This window comes from Odocoileus virginianus, chromosome 16, assembly GCF_023699985.2.
Source record: "Odocoileus virginianus isolate 20LAN1187 ecotype Illinois chromosome 16, Ovbor_1.2, whole genome shotgun sequence".
Classification (NCBI taxonomy): Eukaryota; Metazoa; Chordata; class Mammalia; order Artiodactyla; family Cervidae; genus Odocoileus; species Odocoileus virginianus.
Window position 1 is genome coordinate 11,679,201 of NC_069689.1, and position 27,915 is coordinate 11,707,115.

Consider the following 27,915-nt stretch of genomic DNA (forward strand, 5'->3'; position numbering starts at 1 on the left):
TGGAATTCTCCAGGCAAGACTACCTGAGTGGGTAGTCATTCCCTTCTCTAGGGGATCTTCCTGGCCCAGGAATCTAACCTGGGTCTCCCGCATCACAGGCAGGTTCCTTGCCATCTGAGCTACCAGGAAAGCCCCTGGCTGCCCTTTTTTCATGGAGCGATTTCCCTCCGGTGTTGGCTGGCTCTGAGTCACCGGTTGATAGACTGCTGGTTTTGGGGAGGGCTGGGAGGTGCAGTGTGGAATGCATTCTGGCCTGTTTTCTGCAAACATTGGGCAGGGGAGGACTTCTGCTGGGGCAGCAAGCACTATGTTAAGACTTCTGGGCGTAGCTGCTTCCCGCTCCTCACAGGCAGCTGAAGACACCAGAGCACCCTGCCAAGAGCCGCTGGGGGACCTCTTGGTCAGGATCCCTCCTGGGGATCAGTGACCCCCCATACTGGGGCTGGCGCCCAGCTTAGAGGAAGTGGGGGTGAAGGAGGTGCAGGAGCCATGGAAGAGTGGCTGGCCTTGCTGGCTCCCTTCAGTTACCACCCACAAAGCCTCTGTTTTCCAATGCTGCTAGGGGTTTAATGACAACAATCACATGTATATGCATAAATATGTGCATATGTGTGTGTGTATCTGTATAGGTAGGTATGTATAGGTATATATATTTTTTATACACTTCACTTTTATTTTAATTAATTATTTACTTTTTTTTTTCCCCACACTGTGTGGCATGCAGTCTCTCAGTTCCCCGACCAGGGGCTGAACCTGTTTTCCCTGCGGAGGAAGAGACGAGTCCTAATCACTGGACACCAGGGAGGTCCCTACACTTCATTTTTAAATAAACTTTAACATCTGGTTTAGATTTACAGAAAACCTGTGAAGATAGTATTGATGGTTCCATAGCCTCTACACCCAATTCTCTTTATATCTATAAGATATTAACATAATCTAATGTATAAGAAAGATGAACATTTTTAATGTTAACATATTATCATCAACTTAAGTCCATACTTTATTCAGATTCCTTTAGTTTTTACCTAATTCCCATTTTCTGGTTCAGGATCCCACGTAGGACACCGCATTGCAAGCAGACATGCAGTTTCTTTCATTTCCAGGACCTGAGACGTGGTGGGGAGGCTAGGGCATGTGCTCTAAGTGAGTTCACCATCTTGAAGCTGAGTCTCTGTGGGCCAAGCCAACTCGGGGAACTGGGGATTACTCAGGATTGGAAAAACCTGGTTTAAAATTCAACATTCAAAAAACGAAGATCATGTCATCTGGTCCCATCACTTCATCACAAATAGATGGGGAAAAAGCAGAAAGAGTGCTAGATTTTATATTCTTGGGCTCCAAAATCACTGCAGACCATGACTGCAGCCAGCCACGAAATTAAAAGACACTTGCTCCTTGGCAGAAAAGCTATACAAACCTAGACAACGTATTAAAAAGCAGAGACGTCACTTTGCTAACAAAGATCCATATAATCAAAGCTATGGTTTTTCCAGTAGTCATGTACGGGTGTGAGAGCTGGACCATAAAGAAGGCTGAATGATGAAGAACTGTTACTTTTGTGGTGCTGGAGAAGACTCTTGAGAGTCCCTTGGACAGAAAGATCAAATCAGTTAATCCTAAAGGAAATCAACCCTGAATATTCATTGGAAGGACTGATGCTAAAGCTGAAGTTCCAATGCTTTGACCACCTGATGAGAAGAGGTGACTCACTGGAAAAGACGCTGATGCTGGGAAAGATTGAAGGCAAGAGGAGAAGGGAATGACAGAGGATGAGATGGTTGGATGGCATCACTGACTCAATAGACATGAGTTTGAACAAGATGGTGAAGGACTGGGAAGCCTGGCGTGCTGTAGCCCATGGGGTCACAAAGAAATTGGACACAAAGAGTTGGACATGACTTAGCAACTGAACAACAACAGGATTGAAAGTCATGAACTTTTATTCTACTCCCAGGTCTCTCTCCAGTCTGTCCTTTGACTTGTCCCCTTTTGGCCTCAATTTTCTCATCTGTAAAATGAAGCCATTGGACTAGTGTCAACTGGACAGGTGGAGTCCTGGGGTCCATCTGTGAGTGCTTTTCTGATCTCTGTCCTGGCAGTCATGGTGGTGCCCAGAGGGCAGAGCTGGGACCCAGATCTCACTGGTTGTAACATGGGTCTGACACTGATTTTGGGCTTTTAAAGTCAAAGATCAGGGGCGTGTCCCAGCTTTCCTGCTTATTCTGAAAAGTGAAAGAAAGTAAGTGTTCATTGCTCACTGGTGTCCGAGTCTTTGTGATCCCCATGAACTGCAGCCCAGCAGACTACTCTGTCCATGGAATTGTCCAGGCCAGAACACTGGAGTGGGTTGCCACTCCCTTCTCCAGGGGATCTTCCCCACCCAGGGGTTGAACCTAGTCTTCTGCATTGGAGGAAGATCATCAGGGAAGCTTATTCTGAGGCCCTCTTTATCTCTGAGCCTTGGTTTACCCATCTGTAAAGTGGCTGCTGTTGGGATGACTGCTATGGCTCCCTCTGGCTGTGAGCAGAGCAGATTGCCCTGGGAGATGCTGAGCTCTCTGTTCCCAGAGGCGTGCAAGCGAAGAAGGTGACACTGTTGGATGGTGCAGGGGGTGGTGATGACACAAGGCTCTAAGCATGTCCCTTTTGGACAGGGAAGCCAGCCTCCGCACTGGCCCATTTTCCTACCCTTGACTCTGGGGCAGGTGGCTGGCTGTCACGGTGTGCCCACATAGTTGCTTCCCTTGTCATCTCATGCCAGGACTGCCTCTGGCCCTAGGCTGAGGGCCGTCTGCCAAATGTACCACACCCCTGGCCACAGACTTGCAGGAGACTGGGGGCGAGGCCCGCCATCATTTCCTGCCTGCCTTGTGGTACCTCTGACTTCCAGGTCAGTCTGCTTCCCCAGGCAGCTCCTGCAGGCCAGGCTCCAGTACACAGGCACACCATGCAAAGCCCCAGAGGAGTGAGAGGAGGACCGGAGGGATCCCTGGGAAGGAGAAAAATGAGGAGCCCTGTGCCCCGACTCCCCCAAACCAGACTCCATTCTGACAAGGTTGGGGTTCTTCCAAGTCCCAGCCTTTGCATCTTCCATTGGCCCTACCACCAATGCCCTTGGCCTTCTTTAGCTGTTGAACTCCTACTCACCCTTTGAGACCAAATACAAAAACCAGTGGACTGTGCCCTGGCTGCCCCAGGACCTACCTGTGTCTCGGCACGTATTATCCTGAGTTGTAATCGGCCTCTTCCGTGCCCGTGTCCCTGTCCCTGGCTTTCCCTGAAGGCGGGGATGGGGCTGACTCATCTCCCCGAAGCTGCAGACGCCTCCTCACCTGCCCTCTGATTGCCTGAAAGGAGTGGGTAGGGGCAGGGCGGATCACTGTGACGAACCGTTCCCGAACTCCTTCTGTTTTTGGTTTGTTTGTTTGTTTGTTTTGGCTGCAAGGCGGGGCGTGCCGGCATGCGGGATTGCCTCCACGCCCCCTGCAGTGGAACCGCGGAGTCTTAACCCCTGGACCCTCCCCTTCTTTTCACCCGCACAACACAGCCGTCTAATCCCTACCCTCCAACCCCTGCCCCGGGCCGGGCGGCGGGGCGTAGGGGACGCTCCTCACCCGCGGGTCCGTCGGGGCAGGGGCGGCGGGAGCGCGAGTGGCTCTGGGTCACCGAGAGAACAGGCGCCCAGCCTCGATGGGGCCTCCGGGAAGCCGGGGGCACGGGCGTCCCCGCACACCCCGGGGTGCGGGGGTCCGGGGACTCTCCCGGGATCGCTCTAACAGTCCATTTTCCAACCCGAGGGAGCTGAGGCGCCGAGAGGCCCGGGGACTCGCCTCCGCCCCACCCAAGGCCCCGCCCCTCCTGGTGGCCCAGGCGCCCCGGCCCCGCCCTGAGGCCCCGCCCCCTGCTGGCCCAGGGGCTCCTTGTCCCGCCCGAGGCCCCGCCCCTGAGCCCCGCCCCTCCTGTTGGCCCAGGCGATCCAGGCCCCGCCCGATGCCCCGCCCCCATCCCGGCCCCGCCCCCGAGCCCTGAACTGGTCCTCGGGCGGCGCACGACGACAGGTGCCGCGGAGCCGAGCCCTGCGCAGCAGCCGGGCGCTCAGAGCCGCGCTCCCAGCCCCACCATGGGCAACAGCGCGGGCCGCAGCGACTTCGAGTGGGTCTACACGGACCAGCCTCACACGCAGAGGCGCAAGGAGATGCTCGGTGAGCGCGGGCCCCAAGTGGGGACAGCCCTGAGGGCCGTGTGGTGTCCCGGGTCAGCCCGAACCCGGGGAGGCGTCGCTTCTGCGAGGCCCGGATGCCCAGCAGGCCTTCTCTGACCTCTGCTTCAGAGGTGGGAGCTCCACTCCCCTTCCGGCAGCCTTCCCAACCCAGGGTCCCCCGCTCCGGTCTGGGACTCTCCTTCGCGTCTCTGTCTCTGTCCCGAGATCGAGGATCCGAGCCCAGATCCGTGCGTCGGGGGAGCGCGTCTCGGCTACTCCATCCCGGCTGTGGGACGGGAGACGCTCCCCGGACTCGAGGCGCACAGGTCAGCCCCAGGGACTGTCTTTGTGAGGGATGCGCCGCCCCGCCCGCGAAGGCAGCTCCGTGGCCACCTGTTGTCCGGCGCACCCTGGGTTCCCCCGTGCGCAGAGCGCCGGCTGCCGGCGGCCCCGCCCGAGAGGCGCCAAGCCCAGCCCCAATACCCGGCTTTAGGGCAGAGTGAACGCCTCGAAGGAAGCAAAGCTGAACGAGAGACAACTTATTTAAAAACAAACAAACAACAAACAAAAGTTTACCAGAGTGTCCGTTTTTTTTTGTAGCCCAATGTACGGTGGCCCCTGTTACGTAGTGTCCTGGAAAGTCATCTTTACTTACATGGTCACCCATCCTGTGGACTCACCCACCCTGCGGGCTCCATCAGTCTCTCAGAAGGACCCAGAGTATACGGTTCCTTTACCCACGATTAGATGTTCAAGGACTCGCACCTCCAGGGCAGCTTCTGCTAGGTGCCACCAAGTCGCCTTTGCAGCCATATCGGTTTCCAGGTGAACACAGTGGCTCTCCCCAAAGTCGGTCACCATTCACACCCTCACCCACACCTGCAGTTGGCAAAAGTCTTTAATCTTTGCCGAACAGGTTGACAAAACAATACTATTTCATTATGACTTTAATATTTAATTTGATTGCTTTCAATGTCTTATTGGCCATTTAAATTTGTGTTTTGCTTTCTCTTGGGTTGGTGTTTTGCTTGTTGGGTTGTTAGAACTCTTTGTATTGAGGTTTTTAACCCTTAGTCTTATACAATACATTGGAAATCTTCCCTTTATAATCACAGGAGCTTTTTTTCTTTTTAATGCATTTGAATAGATTGGATCTTTTGTTTAGAATTTTCTCTTTTGTGTCTTCCTGCTCCACCCCAAGTCTAGGAAAGTATTCCTTTTAAACCTTTCAGACACAGAATGCAGAGTGGTTAATGCAGGGCTGTGCCCTACTGTTGCTGGGGTCCCAGGGCCTGGAGGCCCCTGGGTGGGTCTGTGGGTCTGTGGTTTTCCCCTGTGAGGTGAGCGATAACCCTGCACTGTGCGTGGCCCCAGTGGGGGCGGGGGGGTGGGCAGCATTGTCAGTTGCACTTGCGAACTTCCTGCAGGTGGCTCAGAGGGTCCTGCAGGGCTGTGTTTCCTTCCCCTCCCCGGGCTCTCCCTGTCGCCCACCCCCCTTACAGGACTCACTGCGCACCTGGCCCCAGGTGGAGAAGGCTGGGGGATATAGCCTGGCCCACAGAGCTGCCTGGGGGGATGCAGACACTCTAGACTGCAGCCTTACTTCCCCAGTCTGCATAATGGGCACAGTCATCCTTTCTGGCAGAGTGGGTGTGAGGATAAAAGGAGATGTTGGGTGAGAAGGTGCTCCAGTGTGGTACCCAGCTTGCCAGGACGATGCCAGGACGTGGAGAAGGATTCCTCTCTGAAGAGAGAAGCCACGGGCCCTGGAACCAATCCAGGAAGCATTCTGGAAACCCTGGAAGACCTGGAGGAAAGGGTGGCGGCTTGGGCCAGGGCGGGGACAGCACAAGTTCTCAGGGGCTGACTCTCCAGGGCGCTTTTCAAATTCCCACTCTGCACTGGGTGCTGCGTGTTCCTCCCCACACAGCCAGTTTTGAGCTAAGGAACTTGGAACGTGTCCTCCTCCCTCCCTCCCAGGCATTGCGGTTCCTCCACCCCAGAGTCCTTCCTGCCTGCCCTACTCGCTCAAGCCCAGCTCTCTCCCTCCTGCAGGAACAGCCCCCTCCCGGCCAGGGTTGGGGGAAAGTGCTCCAGGGGGATTCTCCTTCCAGCCCATCAGGTCTTCACTTCTTGGAGGCAGGTTTCCAGACCTGGAAGCTTTGTAGACCTTGACTGTGAGCCAGAACCACACCCACTCATCAGCTTTGTGACCCTGGGCGAGTCAATAAGCAGATGAAGAAACTGAGGTCTGATTGAGTTAAACGGGTTAATTGTAGTTCTTTCTTTGTGGAGGTGTTGGGCAGGTTAAATGAGGTGGTGTTAAGTGTTTTGCCACCACTCAATCAATGTTAGCTTCTCTCTTGCAGAAAGGCTCCGTGATTTCCCCAAGGACGGGGAGTGAGTGCTCTTCCATCTTTGTTTTCCTGTTTTCTTCCATCTGCTGTTTCCCAGCCTGAGAAAACCCTACATGTAACTGTTGGCCTCTCTTTAGATGGGAGGCCCCAGAGTGGGGCTCAGAGAGGGGAAGTGACTTGCCTAGAGTCACACAGTTCAGAGGCCAAGTTGGTGTTCAGGCAGGGATGTGCCCCAGTGCTCCTAAAGAGCCTCACCTCTTGGAGTCATGCGTACATGCTAAGGCACTTCAGTCTGTCTTTTTGCAACCCCATGGACTGTAGCCCGCCAGGCTCCTCGGTCCATGGGATTCTCCAGGCAAGAATGCTGGAATGAGTTGCCATGCCCTCCTCCAGGGGATCTTCCTAACTCAGATGTCTCTTGCATCTACTTGCATTGGCAGGCGGGTTCTTTACCACTAGCGCCACCAGGGAAGCTCAATCCTGGAGTCAGAGCCCAGGAGGTCCTTGCATAGAGCCAGCAGCAGTGCTCTTTGTGCAGGACCAAAGTCCACCTCCATAGCCCGCCTGGATGGAGGCATGCCTCCCAGGCCAGGGCTGAGGTTCCCGTGCTGCAAGGCCAGGAGCAGAGAGCTGGTGGGGCTCTGTCCTGTCGGAGATCAGAGCCCAAGCCAGGCACGCCCAGAGGAATAAGAGGCAGGGCTTGAATTTGTCTTTTCAAAAAACAAATAGCTTTGTGATTTTTTGTTTGTCTTTGTGTTTTATTTATGAAAGGGCACACACATAGTTAAAAAAAATCAAATAATCAAAAAATAATCCAAGGAAAACAAGGAAGTAAGGCTCCGGCAATTGTTGGCTTATTTGCTTAGGAAAAGCCTTTGCTGGGGCTCTCTCAGTGGCAAGTGGTTAAGCCCAGAACTGAACTGGCTGACAAGCTCGAGGGAATTCAGGAGAACGACAAAGACGTGCTCAAGGGAATTCATGGAGACCACAGGAGAGGAGGGCAGGCTGGCCACAGGGCCATTCTCTCGGCCCCTGATCCTGCCTGACCCGCCTTCCCCATGTTCACCAGGCGGGCTGCAGCCTGCGTCCACCCAGCTCTGAGATCCCGCAGAGGAAACGGTTGCCTCCCTCCCCTTCTGCCCTGAGCCAGCTCACCTCTGGCCAGAGCTGTGAGTCCTCTGACTGGCCAGTCGGCAGGGGATGGGCAAGCCACACAGCATCACATTGTGAGGACAGAGGGAAGCAGCTATTCCAAAAAGGGGTGCTGTGCTCCAAAGTTGGGTGGGGAGGGAGGGGTGCTTGGGTACACGGCCGCACGGACACTAAGTGATCCCTAGGGCCCGATTTGACCTGACTGTGTCCTTCCTGGCTCGAATCCTCCAAGGCAGTGGTCCCCAACCTTTTCAGCACCAGGCAATGTGTTTCACGAAAGACAGTTTTTCGTTAGACCTGGGGTGGGGTGGAGTGGGGATGGTTTGGGGATGATTCACCCGCACGACATTTATTGTGCACTTCACTGCTATTATTATCACATCAGCTCCACCTCAGATCATCAGTCATTAGATCCTAGAGGTTGGGGACCCGTGCTCCAAGGGTTTCGCTTCCTAAAAATCTCATCTCTGCTCTCTGTCGACACCCCAGTACTCTGGTAACCGTTCTCCCTAGCTCCTGCTCTCCGGCCACTCGGTGGAGTGTGGCTAGCTCTCCATCTGCCCATTTCACGGCTTTTGCAAACGCTATTTCCTCTGCTTGAAATCTTTTTCCTACTCCACCTCCTTCTAGGATTCCTTCAAGTCTCAGACTAAATGTCCCTTTTTCAGAAACATTGTGTGATAGTACGTGTGTGCACACAGACTTTTTGTTTTGAAATAAATAATGAGTTGACTCTCTGGAGGAAATGAAAAACCCCTGATTTGCAGACTGGCAGTTGTCAGTCTTTGTAACTCTTTCCATCATGGCCAACTTCACACTGCCAACAGGCATCGCTGCCCACGTTGCTGGGGAGATGGGAGCATACGTGGGGTGTGACAGCGTCAGGCGTGGGCTGGTGGTCTACACCACAGTGTACCCCACCCTCGCTCCCCTTGTCCTCCCGTGGAGTACTGTGCACTGTTACCTCATGACCTTTGCTCCCATCTGTAAATCTGCATCGGCTTGTGGGGTGGTAGCTTTAATTGTCCGACTCTTCCACTCAACTCTGAGCTTCCCAAGAACAGGGCAGGGCCGGGCCCACCTCCACCAGTGCCCATCCCAGCGAGGCTGCAGGAGGCAACAGTCACCTGCAAAATATTGAGCATCTCTAATCCCACCTGCTAGGACCGTCCCGGGGCTTTATCCCCTTTCCAGCGGCGCCCAGGTGGCGATGTGGTAAAGAACCCACCTGCCAATGCAGGAGACGTAAGAGACACGGGTTTGGTCCCTAGGTTGGGAAGATCCCCTGGAGGAGGGCTTGGCAACCCACTCCAGTATTCTTGCCTGGAGAATCCCATGGACAGAGGGGCCTGGAGGGATACAGTCCATAGGGTCTCACAGAGTCAGACACGACTGAAAGGACTTAGCACACAGCGATGCCAGGGACGCATCAGCAGCAGCGCGGGGCATACAGCTTAATCCTTGCCACAGAGCACGAAGCCCTGTCTTTTCACTTAGAACATTTTTTCCATTCTTTTCTCTTCTCCTCCCTACTTTTTTTTATTTAATCTTACAGACATTTGCATTTTTTTGCATTTTTTCTTTAATGCTGGGCGGGACCTTGGGAATTTAGGCACCCTGCCCAAGGTCACCTGGCCAGCTAGGGTTAGGGTTAGGACAAGTCTCTAACCTGGTGACATGGCCCGTGCCTCTGACCCACCTTTTCCTCCACCCGGGACCTGAGAACAGCCTGCCTCCCGTCCAGCCCCTGGCACGTGACTCCAGCTCACGTGGCCCCTTCGCTCACTCTTTCCGACCTCTGTACTGATGTGTGTGTGCCATGCCTTTCCTCCTGGCCTGCTTCTAACCCACATTCTTTAATTTGTACCCACTTTTATGAGGCATGATTTACATGCCATAAAATTCACTCATTATAAAGACACAGTCCAGTGATTTTTAGTGAGGTTACACAATCGAGTTTAGAGCGCTGCCCTCACCCCGGAGGGCCCAGGACCCCTTGCAGTGACCATCCTAGACTCACATCCCGAGTCCCGGCCAGCGAGTTTCTGCCTGAGGGTCATGGGGCCGGTGTGCATCCTCTCCCAGCACATCCTTGTGGGGACACAGTGTGCGCCCCGACGTGCGGCGCCCAGCCCTGCTCAGCCCGGGTGCCCCTCCCGCCTCGGGATCTGGGGCCTGGCTCATCCCCGGAGCTTTGGCAAATATTTGTCAATGAATCAGGATCAGGTTCTGCGGGAGGCAGGTGAGGGGGCGGGGTCGTGACTCCTGGAGGTCCTCTGGGCCCCTTCCCCGGTCCCCCCCACCACTCCCAGTGCCTCCCACACTGACCAGACAGGCCTAGCTTTGCCTTTTGGCTCCGAAACCGAAACTGAAACCCAGGTGGGAGAGACAGGGCTGGGGGTGGGGGGACGGCTTAGCAGAGCTGTGAGGAGCTGTGCAGGAAGGAGCGGTGGAGAGGGATGGGGCGCCTTTGTCGGAGACCGTTGGAAGCAGGGCCATGGAGGGGGGCAGTGAGGGAAGGCGCTGCACCCGGAGCGCATGTGGTGCGACATGTGGCTTGGGGGGGCAGCAGGGAACTGACAGACATCAGGGAATGTTCTAGATGAGGGAGCTCCTGGTGGGGAAGGGACCCCTCCACCCTGAGCTAGTGGGACCATGGCACTTGACCTCCCTGGGGGAAGCGGTCGGTCAGAGAGAAGGGACCTCATGGCCAGCAGTCGGCAAGGGCGAGGTGGGGGCCTGGGGACCACCCCCGGTGCCCGCAGAGGGTGAGGACCCAGTGGCCTTCACTGCCCGCTGCCACCTGGCACAGCGGGGCTTGTCAGGAAAGCTTCTGGGAACAGCCAGGTGGCATCTATGGGAGACTGCTCTGTGGGGTGGCAGCGGACCCTGGTCCAGCCTGGGTCCCCCCTTCCCACAGGCTCCTCCTCTGCTGGGCCCTCGGGCCTTGTAAACAAGGCCGCCGTGTATGTAAATGTGTGTCGGCACCTCAGGGCCTGCGGCCTCCTCCCTCTTCCACCCCCACCCCTGGGTGTTTATAGCCCGGGACTCAGAGCGGGCCCCCTAGGGATGGAGAGTGAGGAAGCTGGCCCAGAGAGGGACAGGGGCTTGCCCCAGGGTGCACAGCTGCTGGACTGAGTCAGGCTACAGTGTGGCTCTCCTGAACGGGGACCCAGGGTTTATCTCTGGGCACTTGGCCCTGATGACACAGCCCAGCTTCAGAAAACAGCTTCTCTGGGGCTGAGGGATCCTTGCAGACTCTGGAGGAGCCAGGGGAAATCAGGCGTGGTGCAGCCTCTGTGTGCCTGTCTCTAATCTGGTGGGCCAGTCCCCTCCTAGGCGGCTGGTGGGGCCCGAATGACGCCGAGCACGTTTCACCTGCTGAGGTCCTGTTCCACACCCGGGCTCCGGCTCGTGTCTGGCAGACCCGAAGCCCGGGGTCCTAAGGTCAAGTCTTGGCTCCGTCGGCCTTGCCGGGACTCTCCCCTGGGCCCCCATCCCTCCTGTGTCGTGCCTGGACAGTGTGGCTTCCAGCAGTGACTGCTGTTCTTGGCCCGCTGCCTCGGGCCCCACCTGAGCCACTGCTGGAAAGCCATTTGCATGGGTCTGGTTCGAGGCGGCAGTCGGTGCCTGGCTCCAGGGTGCCCGACGGGACCAGAGAGCCCTGAGGCCTGCGTGTCCTTAGCCAGCTTCCGTGGTGCTCTGCGCTGGAGGCCCGGGTGGGCAGGTTTCCCCTGCCGTCAGCTGAGATCACCGGTGGTGGGGGGGCGGGCAAAGCCTGGTCAGGCTGGGCCAGGGCTCCGCTTTGGGGGCTGCCGGGCGCTCTTGTCCTCCTCCTCCGGCTTCACCCCTCTCCTGGGACCCAGAGAAGATGGAGCCTGCGGCTCTCCCCTCCCCGGCCACACCCCTGAGCCCTGGAAGACACACCCATCGGTCAGGCCAGCCCCCCCCACACTGGCCTTCTCCATGACCCTGCCCCGCACCTCCATCCCCTCTTTCTGCCGCCCCCTCCCCATGTCTCAACCCCCCAGCCCGCCCACTCCCCCCTTGCCCTCACTCACCTTCTCACCTTGCTTCCTGCCCACACGGCTCCTGCTGGGGCCCCCGGGGGCCTTGCTAAGTCCAGCAGGCGCCTGTCCTGCCATCCCTTCTCTAATCCTCTTTGACCCCCGCAGTGGGACACCCCAAGCCCACAGCTACAACTGTCTGGAATCTGACTGCGCCCAGTGACCTCATTAGGCCTGTGTGGCTGGAGGGCCCCAGAACATCTTCTCGGAGAGGACCCCGAGCCTCCCAAGCTCCCCTGGGGCCTGGAAGCCCTGGCATTGAGCAGGTTCAGTGTTTGCTGTTCCACCTGTCCAGCAGGTGGTGGATGGCTTAGAGAACCAGCTTGACCCGCTCACCAGTGCTGCTCGGGTTGGTCCAGAGTTGCCGCTGTTCAGTCGCTACGTTGTGTCCGACTCTGTGACCCGAAGGACCGCAGCACGCCAGGCCTCCCTGTCCATCAGCAACTCCCAGAGTGTGCTCAAACCCATGTCCATCTAGCCATCTCATCCTCTGTTGTCCCCTTCTCCTCCCACCTTCAGTCTTTCCCAGCATCAGGGTCTTTTCCAATGAATCAGTTCTTCCCATCAGGTGTCTAAAGGATGGGGGCTTCAGCTTCAGCATCAGTCCTTCCAATGAATATTCAGGACTGATTACCTTTAGGATGGACTGGTTGGATCTCCTTGCAGTCCAAGGGACCCTCCAGAGTGGCCCCACTTAGATGGCACCTTCCTGGGGTCTTCACTGAAGGCTGAGGCTGTTCATTGAGGCCTCCCAGTAGTGCCACCCCTGGAATCTGCTGCGCACCGCCCCCCCCCCCACCCCCGGTGCTCTGCTGTCTGAACCTTCACAGGGTCTTGCCTGGGTCCCCCTCGGGCTGTAGCACTTACTCTGCCCATCCCCCCACCGTCGTGGCTTGCTGGGGCTCCCCCCACCCCGTCTCTGTGGTCTGGACAGGGCTCCGGGCAGCAGGGAGGTGATGTGGAGCTTGGCCCCTTCTCAGATTGCCCCTGAGCTGCCCGGCGTCCAGCTTGTGCGTCGGCCCACCTCCCGTTGCTTCCGGCAGGACAGCCAGGCCCAGTGGCGTCGTGGTCTGGGTGTCTGGGGCCTGTTCTCATAGGTTAAAGCAAGTCTGGGGCCAGATCGGCTTCCACTGTCATCAGTCCATGGCCCCAAGGGTCAGAAATGGGATGTTTTTACTCTTAGGTCAGGAAACTGTGTTTAATAACACCAGTAGTAACAGCTCCTTGGGCTACGAGCTGTCACCCCAGGCTTGCCACAGTCTGGATGTGGTGGGGCGTGGGGGAGCAGGCATCACCCCATTTTCCGGATGCGGAGACCTAGGCCGGGGGGCAGTGTGTGGCCAGGACTCTGTTGGCCAGGGGTGGGGGCTGGAGACCGGGCACTCCCGCTCATGTTGGGGCCACGGCCGAGCTGAGGGCAGCTGGGTCCTTGGGGAACTATCAGGAAACCAAGAAGGCAGCACCAGGCCAGGCAGCGGGGGGCCCCCCAGGATGCGCTTTGTTCCACTCACGCAGGACTTACTGGCCTTGTTCGACAGGCACTGGGGGCTCCCCATCCAAGGTCACAGCTGCTGGCTCGGTCACGGCCCTGGCCTCTGAGCAGCACAGGAGTGGCCTGTCCATGGGCCTGGGTCCCTGAGCTGGGGTCCTTTCTGGTCCCTGCTGGCCCAGAACTTGCCAGGCTGTGCTTACCTGGTACAGGTGTGGCCTGCCCTGCTCTCCTGCCCCGGGCCTGGCCTCCTTCCAAGGGGAACCGGGCGGGGGGGGCAGCCCTGTAGAGGCTTGTGGCCCCTGGCTACCTGAGTCAGCTCCCAGGTGTGTCTGGGCAGGTAAGGGCCCAGTCCCTGCTTGCTCAAGGAGGGAGGTTGGTGCCCAGAGACCCGCCCCTGCTGGTCAGGAGACTGGTGGAGCCCGGCGGGGCCTGTGGTCCCAGCCTGACATCCAGGTATGCAAAGGCCGGGGACCTTGCATTTGATGACATGCAGGCCTGGACTGTGGGTGAGAGCTTCCCCACTGCTGAGGTCACAGGCACGTCCTTCTGGCCCCAGCTGTCACGGAGACACCTCTTCCTCCCCTGCTCCACCCCACCGTGGCCACAGGACCCCCTCCCCAGGCCTCTCAGCCCCCCACTGGAGGCATCCATCTTCCTGGGTAACACTGAGGCCCACCCTCTGACGTGTCCCTGCTCACCCGGAACCCCCTCTTGGGGCCAGAACAAGCTGGAACGAGGCTTGCCCTCTGCACCCCCTCCCGAGTGGGGCCTCCACCCCCCGGCCGGGTCCTTGGTTTCCCTGGCCCTGCCCGACAGGGTGATGCTGGGTGCACGCCATGCTGGCTGCCCCACCTTGGCCAAGGCTGGTGGGCCGTGCGGCCCTTGATGGGCAGGGTCGAGCATGAGTGGCCACTGTGCCCAATGCCAGGCCGGGCTGAGGTGGGGCCCGAGGCCGTCCGGGCTGCTGGAGCCCCGGGCTTTCCTCATCCGCGGTCCAGCTGCTGCTAGTCTCCTAGGGCTGCAGACCCCACACGTGTCCCCTCACGGTCCTGGAGGTCCGATGCCTGACCTGGGTCTCAGGGGGCTGCAGTTTCCTCCGGAGGCACTGGCGGGGGAATCTGTCTCCGGGCTTTTCGAGCTTCCAGAGCTGCCTGCACCCCTCGGCTCGCGGCCCCTCCATTGTCACAGTCAGTGAGGGCGGTGCAGACCTTGCGCATCCCTGGACCTCCTCTCCTGCCGGCTTCCCCGCTGTCCCCAGCCTGGGGTGATGCTGGGCTGCTGGGATAACCCAGATGCTCCTTGCTGCTGTGAGGTCCACAGGCCAACACCGCGGGCACCGTGGAAGTGGGGAGTAGGAGGTGGGCATCTTTGGGGGCGCTGCTCTCTGCGCCCCCGCCCAGTTACCAGTCTCTCCCTCCACCTTGGGAGCTGGTTTCAGGCGGCAGAGGCTTGCTTCCCGGTTCCTGCCTCTCCTGCCAGCCTGGAGCAGCGGGCATCGCCTGGGGGCCTCTGGCCTTCCTGGGGAAGCCAAGTGGCCTCCCACAACAGGGGGACGGCCCACGTGGCTGTCATTGGGCCACGTGGGCAGGCCTGGGAGGAAGCGCCCACTGGCCTAATCCCACCACCCCCGTCTCCGGCATCCCCGTTTGCGGGCAGCACCCTGGTTGTCGGCCTGTTAAACCTGCCGGGTCTCCACATGTTGACCACTTGTCACAAAGAACAGATTAATCTGGGTGCCTGCTCCCAGCCAGTCAGCCCGAGCCTCCGTGCCTTATCTATCCATCCTCCCAGTGGCCTGTTTATGGTTCAGAAACAAGCCTCGGTGCTGAGGTAACCTGCTTGGAGACGGCATTTTTTCTTTTTAAACTTTTTTATATTGTGGGGAGCTGTAACAGAATTTGCCGTTCTAACCATGTGTGCTGCGCTTAGCTGCTCAGCCGTGTCCGACGCTCTGAGACCTCATGGAGTGTATGCAGCCCGTCTACGGGGATTCTCCAGGCAAGAATACTGCAGTGGTAGTCTATCCCTTCTCCAGGGGATCTTCCCGACCCAGGAATGGAACCAGGGTCTCCTGCATCGCAGGTGGATTCTTTACCCGCTGAGCCACCAGGGAAGCCCCGCTTTAACCATGTGTAATGCGTGTGATTTGGTGGCGTGAATTCACAGTGTGGTGTAGCCCTCACTACTATTTCCAAACCTTTTTCTTGACTCCAAACAGAGATGCTACACCCCTTCCCTGTCACTTCCCATCCCCTGGCCCTGGCAGCCTCTGCTTTCTGGCTCTGTGAACTTGCCTATTCTAGATATGTCACTGAAGTGAAATCATACAGTTTGTGGCCTCTTGTGACTGGTTTCTTTCACTCTGCATAATGTCTTCAAGGTTCATCCATGTTGCAAGTCGCCTGGGTCAGTCCTTCATTCCTGTTTTTGGAGGAGGTGGTGCTGGTAGTTTATTTGGGAGTCTGTTCCCAGGAGCAGGATTAAGGACGCTGACATTGGGAAGTGGGGAAGTGGGAAAGTCAACATAAGGAGTTTTTATTTTTCCCGTAGCCCCCGACTTTACTATTTGAATATTTGCAACTCTGACTCTATACATAAGTTTTAATTTCTTATAAAACTCTACATTCCATATTGCTAGGTCACTTAACTCTCCGTCTTACATCACATTTCATCAAGAAGTATTTCCCCAAATGACAACCGGCCTGATTGTGGGCTTGCTGCTGTTCAATTGCTAAGTTGTGTCCGACTCTTGCGACCCCATGGACTGTAGACTTCCAGGCTCCTCTGTCCACGGGATCTCCCAGGCAAGAATACTGGAGTGGGTTGCCATTTCGTTCTCCATGTAAGGATTTTTTAAATTGAAGTATAACTGACCTATAACATTATATTTATATTAGCTTCAGGTATACAACGTAGTGATTAAAAAAAATTTTTTAATGGAAATAGTTGATTTATAATGTGTTAGTTTCACGTATATAGTAAAATGGTTCAGTTATATACATGTACATGTATACGAGTATACATATATTAGTTTTTACATTCTCTTCCATTATAGATTATTACAAGGTATTGAGTATAGTTCCTTGTGCTGCACAGTAGGCCCTTGTTGATTATCTATCTTATATATAGTAATGTGGATATTTTAATCCTAAACGCTTAATTTATCCCTCCCCCCAACACAATGATTTTATATATTATATTTCAAAATGACCCCCATAAGTCTAGTTAACATCTGTCATCTTACAGTGTTACAGTTTTTTATCTTGATGAGTTCTTGGATGACAAATTCTTTTTTTTTTTTTCCCCAGTTTTGAGATGTAATTCACAGATAATGTAAGTTTAAAGTGTACAACATAATGGTTTGATATGTGTATGTATTGCAAAATGATTACCACAGTTAAGTTTAGTGAGCATGGGATGACAAATTCTTGATGAGAACTTTCAAGACCTGCTTTTGTAACAAGTTAAAAGTATGCAACACAGTATGACTTACTGTAATCACCATTCTGGGTATTACATTCCTATGTCCTACTTGTTTTATAACTGGAGGTTTCATTCCTCCCTGAGGCTGAATAATATTCTATTGTGTGGCTGGACCTCATTTTTGTTTATCTGCTCATCAGTTAATGGACACTTGGGTTGTTCCTGCTTTCTGGCGGTTGTGAATAGTTCTCTGAACATGGGTGTGCAAGTATCTGTTTGTGACCCTGAATTTAAATTCTTTAGGAGTGGAACTATGTGGTCTTATGGTTAATTCCATTTTTAACTTTACGAGGAACCACCCAATTGCTGTCCACAGTGGCTGCACCATTTTGCATTCCTACTAGCAACACACAGACAAGGATCCCTGTTTCTCTGCAGCCGTGTCAGCAACTGTTATTTTCTGTTTTTCTGAGTTGAGGTGTCCTAGCGGCTCTGAGTTGGGACCGCACTGTGATGCTGGTGGCACCCCTGGTGACTGATGATGTTGAGCATCTTTTCATGTGCTTAGAGGACCAGGTGCACATCTTTGGAGAAACATCTGTTCCAAGTTCCTTTGCCCATTTTTCGTTGGGCTGTTTGTTTTTTTGTTTGGGGGTTGAAGGAGATCTTTATATAGTTTGGTTATTAAACCCTCTTTCCAGAGCTGGAATTTGAACTGGCTCTGAACGCTGCTGTCTTCCAACTCTGGCTGGGGATGCTGTGGTCCCCCGGGGCCCAATAAGCAGGGCTGAGATTTATCGTCCATCCTGTGCTTGCTTGTGCTTTCCCAGGTTCAGCTTTGACACTGTGCTGTGACCACCATTCTCTTGGACCTGATTAGGTGGTGTCCTTGGCGGACTCAGGGAGAGCTCTCTGGATCAAAGGGCCCAGGCAGTTGTGCGAGGTTTGGAAGCCTGAGAGTAGCAGGCAGTAGGGGGAAGGAGGCTGGAATAAGAACAGGGGGCGGAGGGCTTCCCTGGGGCTCAGTGGTAAAAAAAGTAAGTGAAGGTTGCTCAGTCGTGTCCAACTCTTTGGGACCCCATGGCCTATACAGTCCATGGAATTCTCCAGGCCAGAATACTGGAGTGGGTAGCTGTTCCCTTCTCCAGGGGATCTTCTCAACCCAGGGACTGAACCCAGGTCTCCCACACTGCAGGTGGATTCTCTTATCATATGAGCCCCCAGGGAAGCCCAGGAACACTGCAGTGGGTAGCCTATCCCTTCTGCAGGGGATCTTCCTGACCCAGTGATTGAACCAGGGTCCCCTGCATTGCAAGCAGATTCTTTACCATTTGAGCTACCGGGGAAGCCCCAGTGGTAAAGAATCCGCCTGCCAATACAAGAGATAGGGGTTCAATCCCTGGTCCGGGAAGATGGTATGTGCCATGGAGCAATGAAGCCCGTGCGCCACGACTATGAAGCCTGTGCGCAAGAGCACATTGACCGCAACTAAGCCGGCACACCCTAGCGCCGTGCTCCGCTAAGAGAAGCCGCTGTAGTGAGAAGCCCGGGTACCATGACTAGAGGGTAGCCTCCCTCCGCTTGATGCAATTAGAGAAAAGCCCTCGTAGCAACGAAGTCCCAGCACAGGCAAAAATAAAGAAGTAAAACTGTATATTAAAGAAATAACAGGGGGCAGGGGTATGATATTCAGACTCCACCCTGGCCCCCGGCAGGCTGTCTTGAGGCAGAGTGTAGCGCATCCGCTCACTTGCTTGGAGCCCAAACCACTGTAGCTGCCGGATGAGGTGACGGCTCGGTGGGAGTGTTGCTGTGTAGGCAGCAGGGGTGTAAGTGCTGTCAGGCGGATTCCGTGGGCTTCCTGGGCAGAGGTTGCAGGACGTGGGGACCCCGACAGTCCCTCCAGCATCTCTAGCCGATGCGAGCTGGCCCACCATCAGGACCAGTCTGGGGGACACACACCCTTTGAGGCACATCCGCGTGTCACTCTGAGACTCAAGAGGCCCAGGGAGGGTGGGAACATACCACGGCCACCCAGTGAGATCAGGGCTGACCTTGAGATGGGCTTGTGGTGCCACTGAAGCTTGGGTGGGGGGACTTGGAGCAAGCTTCCCCCCCTGACTGGACAGAATTCCTTGGCCCTTGTGTGCATCGCCTTGCATACCCCCAGGGACAGGCAGCTCACCACCTCTAAAACAGTTGATCCCATTGCTGAGTGGCTCTGACAGGAAGTTCTCTGGGCGGGGAGGAAGGAGGAGTGCAAAAGGGAAGCGACTTCCTGGGTCACTGGGAGAGATGGGCAGGCCAGGATCGGATGCTGGGCAATTCGAGTCCGGGCCTGCCTGGCTTCTGCTGCAGCCCTGGGGACCCTCTTCCCAGGCCAGCCTGAGGCTGCCCGGCTGCTGGCTGGGCAGGAGGGGTGGACACTGGGCACACTGGAGTCGGGCGCTGATGGCCCTAAGGGCGCCTGCATCCTCCCTGGCCTCAATCCCCATCCGTGTGCCCAGGCACTGGCCCCACCTGAGGATCCCAGGGAGAGAGCAGACCTGGGGTGTGAGCGTGACGGTCCCCTCGAGCGCGTGTCGCCCCTGCCCTGTCCCTCCCGGCCTCTGGACACTGCGCCAGCCAGCTCAGCAGCCTTACGCCTGGCCCTGCAGCCCCCTCCGGCCAAGCAGAGGTTTCTAGAAGGCACTGCCCTCTGGACCTAAGGGCCCCGACTCCGCCCTTTTCTCTCTTGGCTACTCCCTGCCTGGGCGACTGCCACTGCCACTGTGTTCTCCCTTTTCTGTTAAACAAGATACAGAAAAGTACAAACGATGTGATAACAAACACCCACCACCTCCACCCCCAAATAAGCACATCCAACGTTTTATCCTATTTCCTTCAGATCTTGTTTAAAAGGACTGAAATACCCAGACAAAGCCAGAGCCCTCCACATTCCCCTCCCCCAGCCCCACCGCCCCCTCCCAGGGCCCAGAGAGTCTGCCTGTGGCCCGCCCCCCACCCTTGAAGACGCATCTACGCACAGCACCGCGTGGGTATCGAACCTGCAGCTGCCGGCAGCTGCTTTGATTTCGGGCATCACGTTTCTGTGAGGCTGACACGGGCTCTTTACTGAGGCTGGTGACCAAGACCCCCTCTCCCACAACCCCGCCACTCTGGGAAGTCTCCCCAGAGCCGCCCTGGGGTAGGCAGTGGAGGCGGGTCTGTGGGTGCACAGTCTGCAGGACTCTCTGGGTCACTGCCTGGGGGCTTGATGGTGGAGGGAAAAGGCGGGAGGGAGGGAAGAGGGCAGGAAAAATGGGAGGAGAGGAAGGGGGAGGGGGAGGGGGGAGGGGGTGGGCCAGCAGGGGGAGGGGAAGGTCCAGCAAGGGGGAGGGGCGGGGGGCGGGGCGGTGAGGGGGTGGGGAGGGGAAGCACGGATTTTGGGACCCAGGAGGCCAGTGCCTGCCTCACCTTCTCCCCCGCCCTCCCTACAGCCAAGTACCCAGCCATCAAGGCCCTGATGCGGCCGGACCCCCACCTCAAGTGGACGGTAACGGGGATGGTGCTGGTGCAGCTGCTGGCCTGCTGGCTGGTGCAGGGGCTGGCGTGGCGCTGGCTTTTCTTCTGGGCCTATGCCTTCGGGGGCTGTGTGAACCACTCGCTGACTCTGGCCATCCACGACATCTCGCACAACACCGCCTTCGGCACGGGCCGCGCCGCCCACAACCGCTGGTTCGCCATCTTCGCCAACCTGCCCGTGGGCTTGCCCTACGCCGCCAGCTTCAAGAAGTACCATGTGGACCACCACCGCTACCTGGGTGGCGACGGGCTGGATGTGGACATACCCACGCGCTTTGAGGGCTGGCTCTTCTGCACGCCGGCCCGCAAGCTGCTCTGGCTGGTCCTGCAGCCCTTCTTTTATGCGCTGCGGCCGCTCTGTGTGCACCCCAAGGCCATGACCCGCATGGAGCTCTGCAACGCCCTGGTGCAGCTGGCGGCCGATGCCGCCATCTACGCCCTCTGGGGGCTCAAGCCCGTGGTCTACCTGCTGGCCAGCTCCCTGCTGGGCCTGGGCCTGCACCCCATCTCGGGCCACTTTGTGGCTGAACACTACATGTTCCTCAAGGGCCACGAGACCTATTCCTACTACGGGCCCCTCAACTGGATCACCTTCAATGTGGGTTACCACATGGAGCATCACGACTTCCCCAGCATCCCCGGCTGCAACCTGCCCCTGGTAGGTGGGGTCAGGGTGGCGGCAGGCACCCGCGGGTGGGGGGCGAGGCGGGGAGGCGTGGGGAGGGCTTTGGGCTGCACTGTGGCCTCTCTCTCCTGCCGATCACGGGGTGGCCACATTCTCCCTTGCGGTCCCCAGGGCAGGGGGAAAGGCCACGAGGCACACGGCGTGCCTGACTGGAGAACGAGGAGGTGAATTCAGGGTGGGCAGGGGCTTGAGGGCTATGTTACAGTTCAGGCCTCTTGGTTTCACGGGACCCTGTTTGAGCACAGTTGTGACAGTCCCGGGCTGGCTGTGTGTCCTGGGCCCAGCCGCTGGCCCTCTCTGTGCCTCAGAAGGTGCAGCGGTGTGGGCGAGGCAACCCCCCCTTCTTGTCCCTGCCCTGCGACCCTCCAGGGCCCCCTCATGGCACAGAGAGGCCAGAGGTCTTGCCCTTTGTGACCCAAGGGGTCAGTGTGAAGCGTCCGTCCTGGGAGACCTGGGGTTGGAAGAGTGTCTGAGTGGGCGAGTCCGTGTGTGTCTGTGTGGCTAGGTGTGCCTGTCCGTACATGCGTGTCTGGGTGTGCATGTTCACCCACCCGTGGGTTCGAGTGTGTGAGAGCGCTGGCCTGGGTGTGCAGGTGTTTGTGGTGTGCCTACCCCCACCCCCCTCCGCCCCACTCCTCCGAGGTCCTGCTCTGTGCTGACCACAGTCTCGTGGACGCCTCACCCTAAGCCCATGCGACATTTCAAGGCCATCATGCCCATTTCATGGATGAGAAGGCAGAGGCTCAGGCTGGGGGGGTTCCCTGGCCCCAGGAAGCAGCAGAGCCAGACTTTTGACCCAAGACGGTCACAGGAGCGCCTGCTGTCAGCTGTGACCCTTTACTCCCCCCAAGCAAAGTCAAAGCCTCCCAGCTCCCGCCTTGTGGGTCCCTTCATGCCCCGGAGGGCGCCCCCCATCCCTTCCCGCCCCGTCTTCGGCCATAAAGCAGGTCCTGTGCACCTAGCCTTTCCCACGGTTGGCGAGCAGGGGAGGATGTAGCTGCTGAGGCTGGAGCACTTCCTGGAGGAGGCGGGCTGAGGGTGTCAGGTGCAGAGGGGGGCAGGGAGCTGGGGTGGGAAATGACAGGTACTGAGGCCAGAGAGGAGGATGATGGGGTGAGGGGGTGGTGAGAGCCGAGGTCAGAGGAGAGCCTGCAGGTCCCCGAGGGCATCTTGTGCCGGGTGCGGAGGCGCGGGCACAGACCGTGGTTCAGCAGGACTCAGAAGTCGGGCCCACCCCGGGGCTCCTGGCTCACTCGGGGTGTGGGCCCCCGGGAGGGAGGGGAGTGTGCATTTTAATTCCTCACCCCGTTTGGGGCTGGGGGCGAGGGGGACGGGGCGAAACTCAGCGCCTCCTGGTGCCAGCGGCCCCTCCGCTTTCGGGCAGAGCCTGCGGCCTCCTGCCTGCCTCAGCGGGAGAACACAGGTACCCTCAGCGCGGACAGGGCTGTGTGCGCGTGCACGTGCTCACGTGGTCTGTGTGCTCGCACGTGTGTCTGCGTGTGCGCGTGCGCGGCCTCTGACCCGCTCGCCCCACCCCTGCAGGTACGGAAGATCGCACCTGAGTACTACGACCACCTGCCCCAGCACCACTCGTGGGTGAAGGTGCTCTGGGATTTTGTGTTCGACGACTCCCTGGGGCCCTTCGCGCGGGTGAAGAGGGTGTGCAAGCTGGCGGAGAACCGCCTGTGAGCCCCACAGCCGGCTGGCGTCCTGGGGCCCGTGCGCTGGCTGCTGCCCCGCCCCGCCCCGCCCGATGCAGGGCTGGCTGTCACCATCCCCGGCCTAGTGCCCAGAACTGGTTTGGCTGCATGCATTTGGTTCCCGCGCCCTGGGCCGCTGCTCTTTTCCCTGGACACCCCCCCCCCCGCCCCCAACCCCCGAGACCACACCTGGCGGCAGCGGCACGGATGGCGGCTCGGGCTGTACGTGGACTGGTGACCTCAGGCCGGCCCTCCCTTTCAGGGCTGGGCCTGACCCTGCCCTGGGCACTCTGCGCCTAGGGAGCAGAGTCCTCTGGAGTTCCCATGCCCTAAATTAAATCCAACGTTGGTTTTCAAGTCCCCAGAGCCTACTTCCCCGGATTGGGCCTGGCTCCCTGCGAGCAGGGCCTGGGGCCGCTGTATGCCGCCCTCGTGGGGACCAGCACTGAGGCAGCATTCTGGCTGGCCCCAGGTGTGGGCAGAGGTCCATGTGTTCCTTGGCCCATGCTCCTGCCTCAACCCGCACCCCCACCCCGGTCTGCCTCACCCCTGCTCCACCTTGAGCCCGCACCCCCACCGGCTCAGATGTGGGGCTGGAGAAGAGGTACCACAGGTCAGGGAGATGGTGGGTGGACAGGTGACCAGACTGAGGCGTGACAGTCCAAGTGAAGGGCAGCTCTGATGGTGTCTCCAGGACGTGGGGCACGGCCTGTCCTGGTTAAGCCAAGGACTGATGACACAGGTGATGGGGTGGCATCGGCAGCCCCTGGCCCAGGGAGGGGCTGTGTTGGGATGGGGGTCCGGGTCTCCCAGAGGCAGGCAGGCAGCAGGAGGGTGCCTGGGCGAGGAAAACACAGCCCCCCTTGGAGACGTGCCTCTGAGGCTGGGGAGGCCGGGGATCACCCCTGGGGGTGGGTGTGGTGGGGCTGGGAGTGGCCCTGGGCAGTCTGACACTGGGATGGCCCGGGGAGTAGACCCCTGTGCTCAATGAGGGAGGGGAGTGTGGCTCTCAGCAGGGAGCCGCGAGCGCTCAGCTGAGCCCTCGAGCTGCCAGGCGCTTATCTGACCCCGCCAGAGCTGAAGGTGGGCCCAGGGCTGTCAACCATCCTGGGAGGCGGCAGCCCGGGAGCTGGGAACACCCCGTGGACACCTGTCCACCTCCCTCCACACGGCCCCCGGATTCCTGGACTGTGGGTGGTGGGAGGAGCTGCAGAACGCCTCTCGGAACAGTGGGTTAAAGCCGCTCCCCTCCTGACATGCAGAGCAGGCTTCCTCTCTCTGTGTTGCTGGGAGCACACAGTGAGACGGACTATGTCCAGCCTGGCCAGCAAGCGGTCCCGTTGTCCTGAGCCAGGCTGGGGAGTGGGGTGGGGTTCCTCCCATGGCCCCCAGAGGACGGCTGGGCCAGGGCCCAGGCACACTGCTCTCCTGGAGGCCGGGGGATGGTCACAGGATTTCAAAGCTTTCCTACTAGCTGGGGCCACTCTGGGCACAGGGGCAGCAGTGGCCAGCGCTGAGGGCCAGACCCTTTGTGGTTCAGCCCTGCATGGTCTAAGATGTGTCTCTGAGGGGCACAGGGGCTGCAGGCAGGGCAGAGGCCACACCTGCTTGCCTTGCCTTCCTGTCTGGCTGAGCCGGAGTCACAGGGCCCCATCTGTGAGGTGGGGGTGGGGGGTTTGAGCAGGTGCACCCTCCTGGCCCCTCTGATGTTCCCGCACAGGGCCCACCTCCCTGGAGGAGGCCTACGGGGAGAGGCAGTCCCCAGGACCCCCGCTGGAAGCGCCTGAGCTGGCAGCCCACGCCCCGTCCTTCCTCGCCTCACTCCCAAGGCCCCCGTCTGGCCCCAACTCCTGGCACCACTCTGCAGGCCCTCCCCCAAGAAGAGGCCTCCCCAGCCAGGCGAGACCGGGAGCTGGCGCTGAATGAGCAAGCCAGAGCCGGGGTGTGGACAGTAAGCGTTTATTACCACGTGGACACAGACGGCTTGGTGCATGGACGGACCCTCACCGCCGGGACGTGGGGAGGAGCCGCGTGGAAGCGGCCGCCGCGCCCGGGGGCACCTAGGAGAAAACTTGAGACCTTCTAACGAGGCGCGTGACTTGGGGCGTCTTCTCTATGAACCCAAAGAAACATACATTTAAATAGGCAGATATAAAATACAAAAAAAGGCTGCAGGCCTGGTGTTTTGTGTCAGGTTGAATCTAAAAAAATCCAGGAACTGAACTTTTCTCCTCATTTTAATATTTTATCACAGGTTAAGACTTAAACGAAGCACGTCCTAGCTTCAGCGCGTGCTGAGTGTGCTGGAGGCCTGGGCGCTGGGCTCTGTGGGGTCCCCGCCGTCGGGTGGCCCGGGGTCGTGGGCGGCATCGGGGGCTCCGGCCTACGAGGTGCTGATCCCACTCAGCTCCTGCCTGATGGCTGAGGGACAGGACAGGAGAGGGGCTCAGTCCCTCAGCTGCCTGCACGAGGGGCCGCGTCCACTGCGGCCGCTATAGCAGGTGGAGACCGAGGCACCCCCAGCCCGCCCCACCCCGCTCCGGCCCATGGCCTCCCGAAGCAGGGGTGCCTAGCAATAAAGTGGGGTTAACAGTTGGCCTCTGTGTCTCTTTCTGGCTCCCGCTCTGTCTCCCCTCTTCATTCATTAACTCCTTATCTGCCCATCCCAGCCTGGTAGGGGACTGGACCAACAGGAAGTTGAGCGCTCGCCGCTGGATCAAGGACAGGGTGTGGCCGATCACCCAGCCCCGGGCAGGGGTCCGGATCTGCTGGCTCCCAGCCGCTCTCCTCTCTCCAGGGTCCCCCATGCATGATGGGGTGGCGGCGGGGGGTGGGGTGGGGTGCCTGGACTGTGCCTCCCTGCTCGGGGGCTCAGCCAGCCTGGCCCACACCTTTCCTTTTCCTCTGGCCCCAGATCTGAACCGGCCGTTTCAAAGGCTCCGGTAGGGAGTGGACAAATGGATGGGATTCACTGCGCCTAGCAGGCGGTGGACTTGGTCAGGCCCTTAGGCAGTTCTGTGGCTTCTGGGGCCTTCTAGCCTCTGGGAAGGCAGCAGTTGCCCTTGTAGCCCCAAACCCGGGGATCAGAAGCAGAATAAAAAGAGTGATCTAAGTCCACGGGATACTAAGATAAAGAGCAGATGGTTCAAAGCTGCTCTGAACTGGTGAATGCACCCCTCACCGCCTCCAGCTTATCTGGGAGGGAGCCCGGGAGAGTCAGACCGAGGCGCAGACCACCAGCACGTGCTCACACTTGGACAAGCTCCTTAATCTGTCTGGGCCGCCTCAGTCTGCCCAACCAGAGAACTGGGAGGCCGGAGTGGGCTGTGGGGAGGAAGAACGAAACCCCTCGGCGCAAACCTTCAGCCTCCCAGCCCAGGACAGCCTCGCTGGCTGGGCTGTCCTGGCCCCTGGCTTGCAGCCCTGGGCACAGGCACCCCTGCCCTCCCCAAGGACTGTCGGCGTGAGCCTGGCCTGGGTGCTGCCCCGTGGCGGGGTCGGGGTGTGGTAGGGGCGCCACTCACCATCAATGATCTCCTCCTTCACTTTGTGAAGCTCCCGGACCACCTCCTCGAGGATCTCCTGTTGGGAGCAGGGCCTCGGGGTGACGGTGGCTGTGGTCACGGGCAGGGGCGGCCAGGCTCCCTTCAGGGCCACGTCCCTCCGTGTTCTCAGCAACCCCACCACCGGGGAACGGTGTGTGTGAGGCAGGACGGGACACCCTGCGATGCCTCAGAAATACCTGGGTGAAGCCAGAGCGGCCCCACCCAGAGGCAGGCTGGGAGGGCCCAGAGCCCTTTCCTGGTGAAGACGGGGCAGGGGCACTGAGGCTGCATGCGGCTCCCCACCTGCTTGGGGCCTTCTTGGGCCTGCCACCCCCATGGCCCCCAGAAGCCCCCAGCCCTGGCTCCTGCACAGCCTCTCTGGACACACACACTCACCTGTTTCATCCGGTCCAAATCTAAGGCATCCAGGGCCACGTCGTTGACACTCCCCGCCGGCTTCATCCTGGGGAGAGGGCGGCGGGGTGTGGTTGGGTAGGCACTGGGGGGGCTGAGCTCTAGAGGCAAGTGGGCACCCCAGCGCTTGCCCGCTGTGGGCCTGGCTCTGCCCTCTTCAAATGCTGCTGCTTTGGCGCCTCAGAAAGGACTCTCACGCCCTGTCTCCACCTTAAGAGGGCCTCCTGGATACCGTGACCATATTTCCCAACCCAAGCGTCAGGACCTGGGGTCTCCCGACTGGTCAGTGCTCACATGGAAGCACCCACGCATGTGGATGGAGTCCCGAGCCACACGCTCCCTCCCCTGGGAAGAGAATGCTGATAAGCTGGTTCAGAGTAAGCGCTCTGATCCCGGCTAGACCACGGCCTGGGGAAAACCAGTGATGCTTGGCCGAGAGGCACCAACATCTGACACGAACCAGTGTCCCTGGTGTTGGTGACCGGCTCTGTATGTGGTTTCACTCTTCTCAGGCAGACTGCTCAGTTTTGGGAACTGTCCTCTGACGTTTCTGAACTAAGCTTAGCTAGCCTGAAATTTAATGTTTCCTGCACACGAATCCTCCCTGGGAAGTCTTGACAGGGACTCCCCTGGCAGTCCGGTGGTGTTTTCACTGCCAGGGCCCAGGTTCGATCCCTGGTCGGGGAACTAAGATCCCAGAAGTGGCACAGCGTGGTCAAAAAAAACAAAGAAAATCTTGGCAGATGCTTTCACCTGGACTTTCAAAGGGGAATCACGGTGCTGAGGGAGCACTTTCTTGATTCAGTTTCTCTCCCCATGTGGAAAGAGAGGCAGGTTCAGGGAAATGACGTGGCCAGAGAAGCCTACAGGAATCACGGATGTGACAGCCAGTGGACACCTGACTGGGGGAACTGGACACGTGACAGCCAGTGGACACACACTGACTGGGGGAGTGGACATGTGACAGCCAGCAGACACACGCGACAGCCAGTGGACACACACTGACTGGGGGAGTGAACATGTGACACTCAGGACACACAAGAGAGCCGGGAGACACACTTGACTGGGGGAACTGGACACGTGACAGCCAACAGACACACACTGACTAGAGGAGTGGACATGTGACAGCCGGCGGACACACACGTGACAGCCGGTGGACACACACTGACTGGGAGAGTGGACATGTGACAGCCAGCGGACACACACGTGACAGCCAGTGGACACACACTGACTGGGAGAGTGGACATGTGACAGCCAGCGGACACACACGTGACAGCCAGCGGACACGCACTGACTGGGGGAGTGGACATGTGAC

The 27,915-nt window shown here is 58.4% G+C and overlaps 2 protein-coding genes and 1 long non-coding RNA gene across 8 annotated transcripts in view; 1 reads left to right on the plus strand and 2 right to left on the minus strand.

Annotated features, from left to right (window-relative positions):
- DEGS2 (delta 4-desaturase, sphingolipid 2) overlaps window positions 1-22,998 on the plus strand; it is a 40,991-nt gene extending 17,993 nt beyond the window's left edge. Inside the window, exons 1-3 of one of the 3 annotated variants that reach the window (XM_070477844.1) lie at window positions 4,039-4,202; window positions 20,172-20,914; window positions 22,484-22,998. In XM_070477844.1, the coding sequence (XP_070333945.1) occupies window positions 4,121-4,202; window positions 20,172-20,914; window positions 22,484-22,630 (972 nt within the window). In that variant the 5' untranslated portion in view covers window positions 4,039-4,120 and the 3' untranslated portion in view covers window positions 22,631-22,998. Of the gene's footprint in view, window positions 1-4,038; window positions 4,203-4,279; window positions 4,528-20,171; window positions 20,915-22,483 lie in introns of those variants that run through there. The other 2 variants (XM_070477845.1, XM_020913431.2) reach the window with 2 other exon arrangements.
- LOC139038607 (uncharacterized) lies at window positions 983-3,806 on the minus strand. Its single transcript, XR_011491628.1, has 4 exons — window positions 3,615-3,806; window positions 3,205-3,347; window positions 2,878-2,989; window positions 983-2,008 (listed from the first exon to the last, which is right to left on the minus strand). It is a non-coding gene; the product is annotated as an uncharacterized lncRNA (long non-coding RNA).
- A 1,586-nt stretch (window positions 22,999-24,584) lies between the features above and the next one.
- Window positions 24,585-27,915, minus strand: part of EVL (Enah/Vasp-like) — a 143,057-nt gene continuing 139,726 nt past the window's right edge. For all 4 annotated transcript variants that reach the window (XM_070477842.1, XM_070477843.1, XM_070477841.1 and 1 more), the window contains 3 exons: window positions 26,583-26,649; window positions 26,166-26,223; window positions 24,585-25,062 (listed from right to left, as the gene is read on the minus strand). In XM_070477842.1, the coding sequence (XP_070333943.1) occupies window positions 25,025-25,062; window positions 26,166-26,223; window positions 26,583-26,649 (163 nt within the window). In that variant the 3' untranslated portion in view covers window positions 24,585-25,024. The remainder of the gene's footprint in view (window positions 25,063-26,165; window positions 26,224-26,582; window positions 26,650-27,915) is intronic.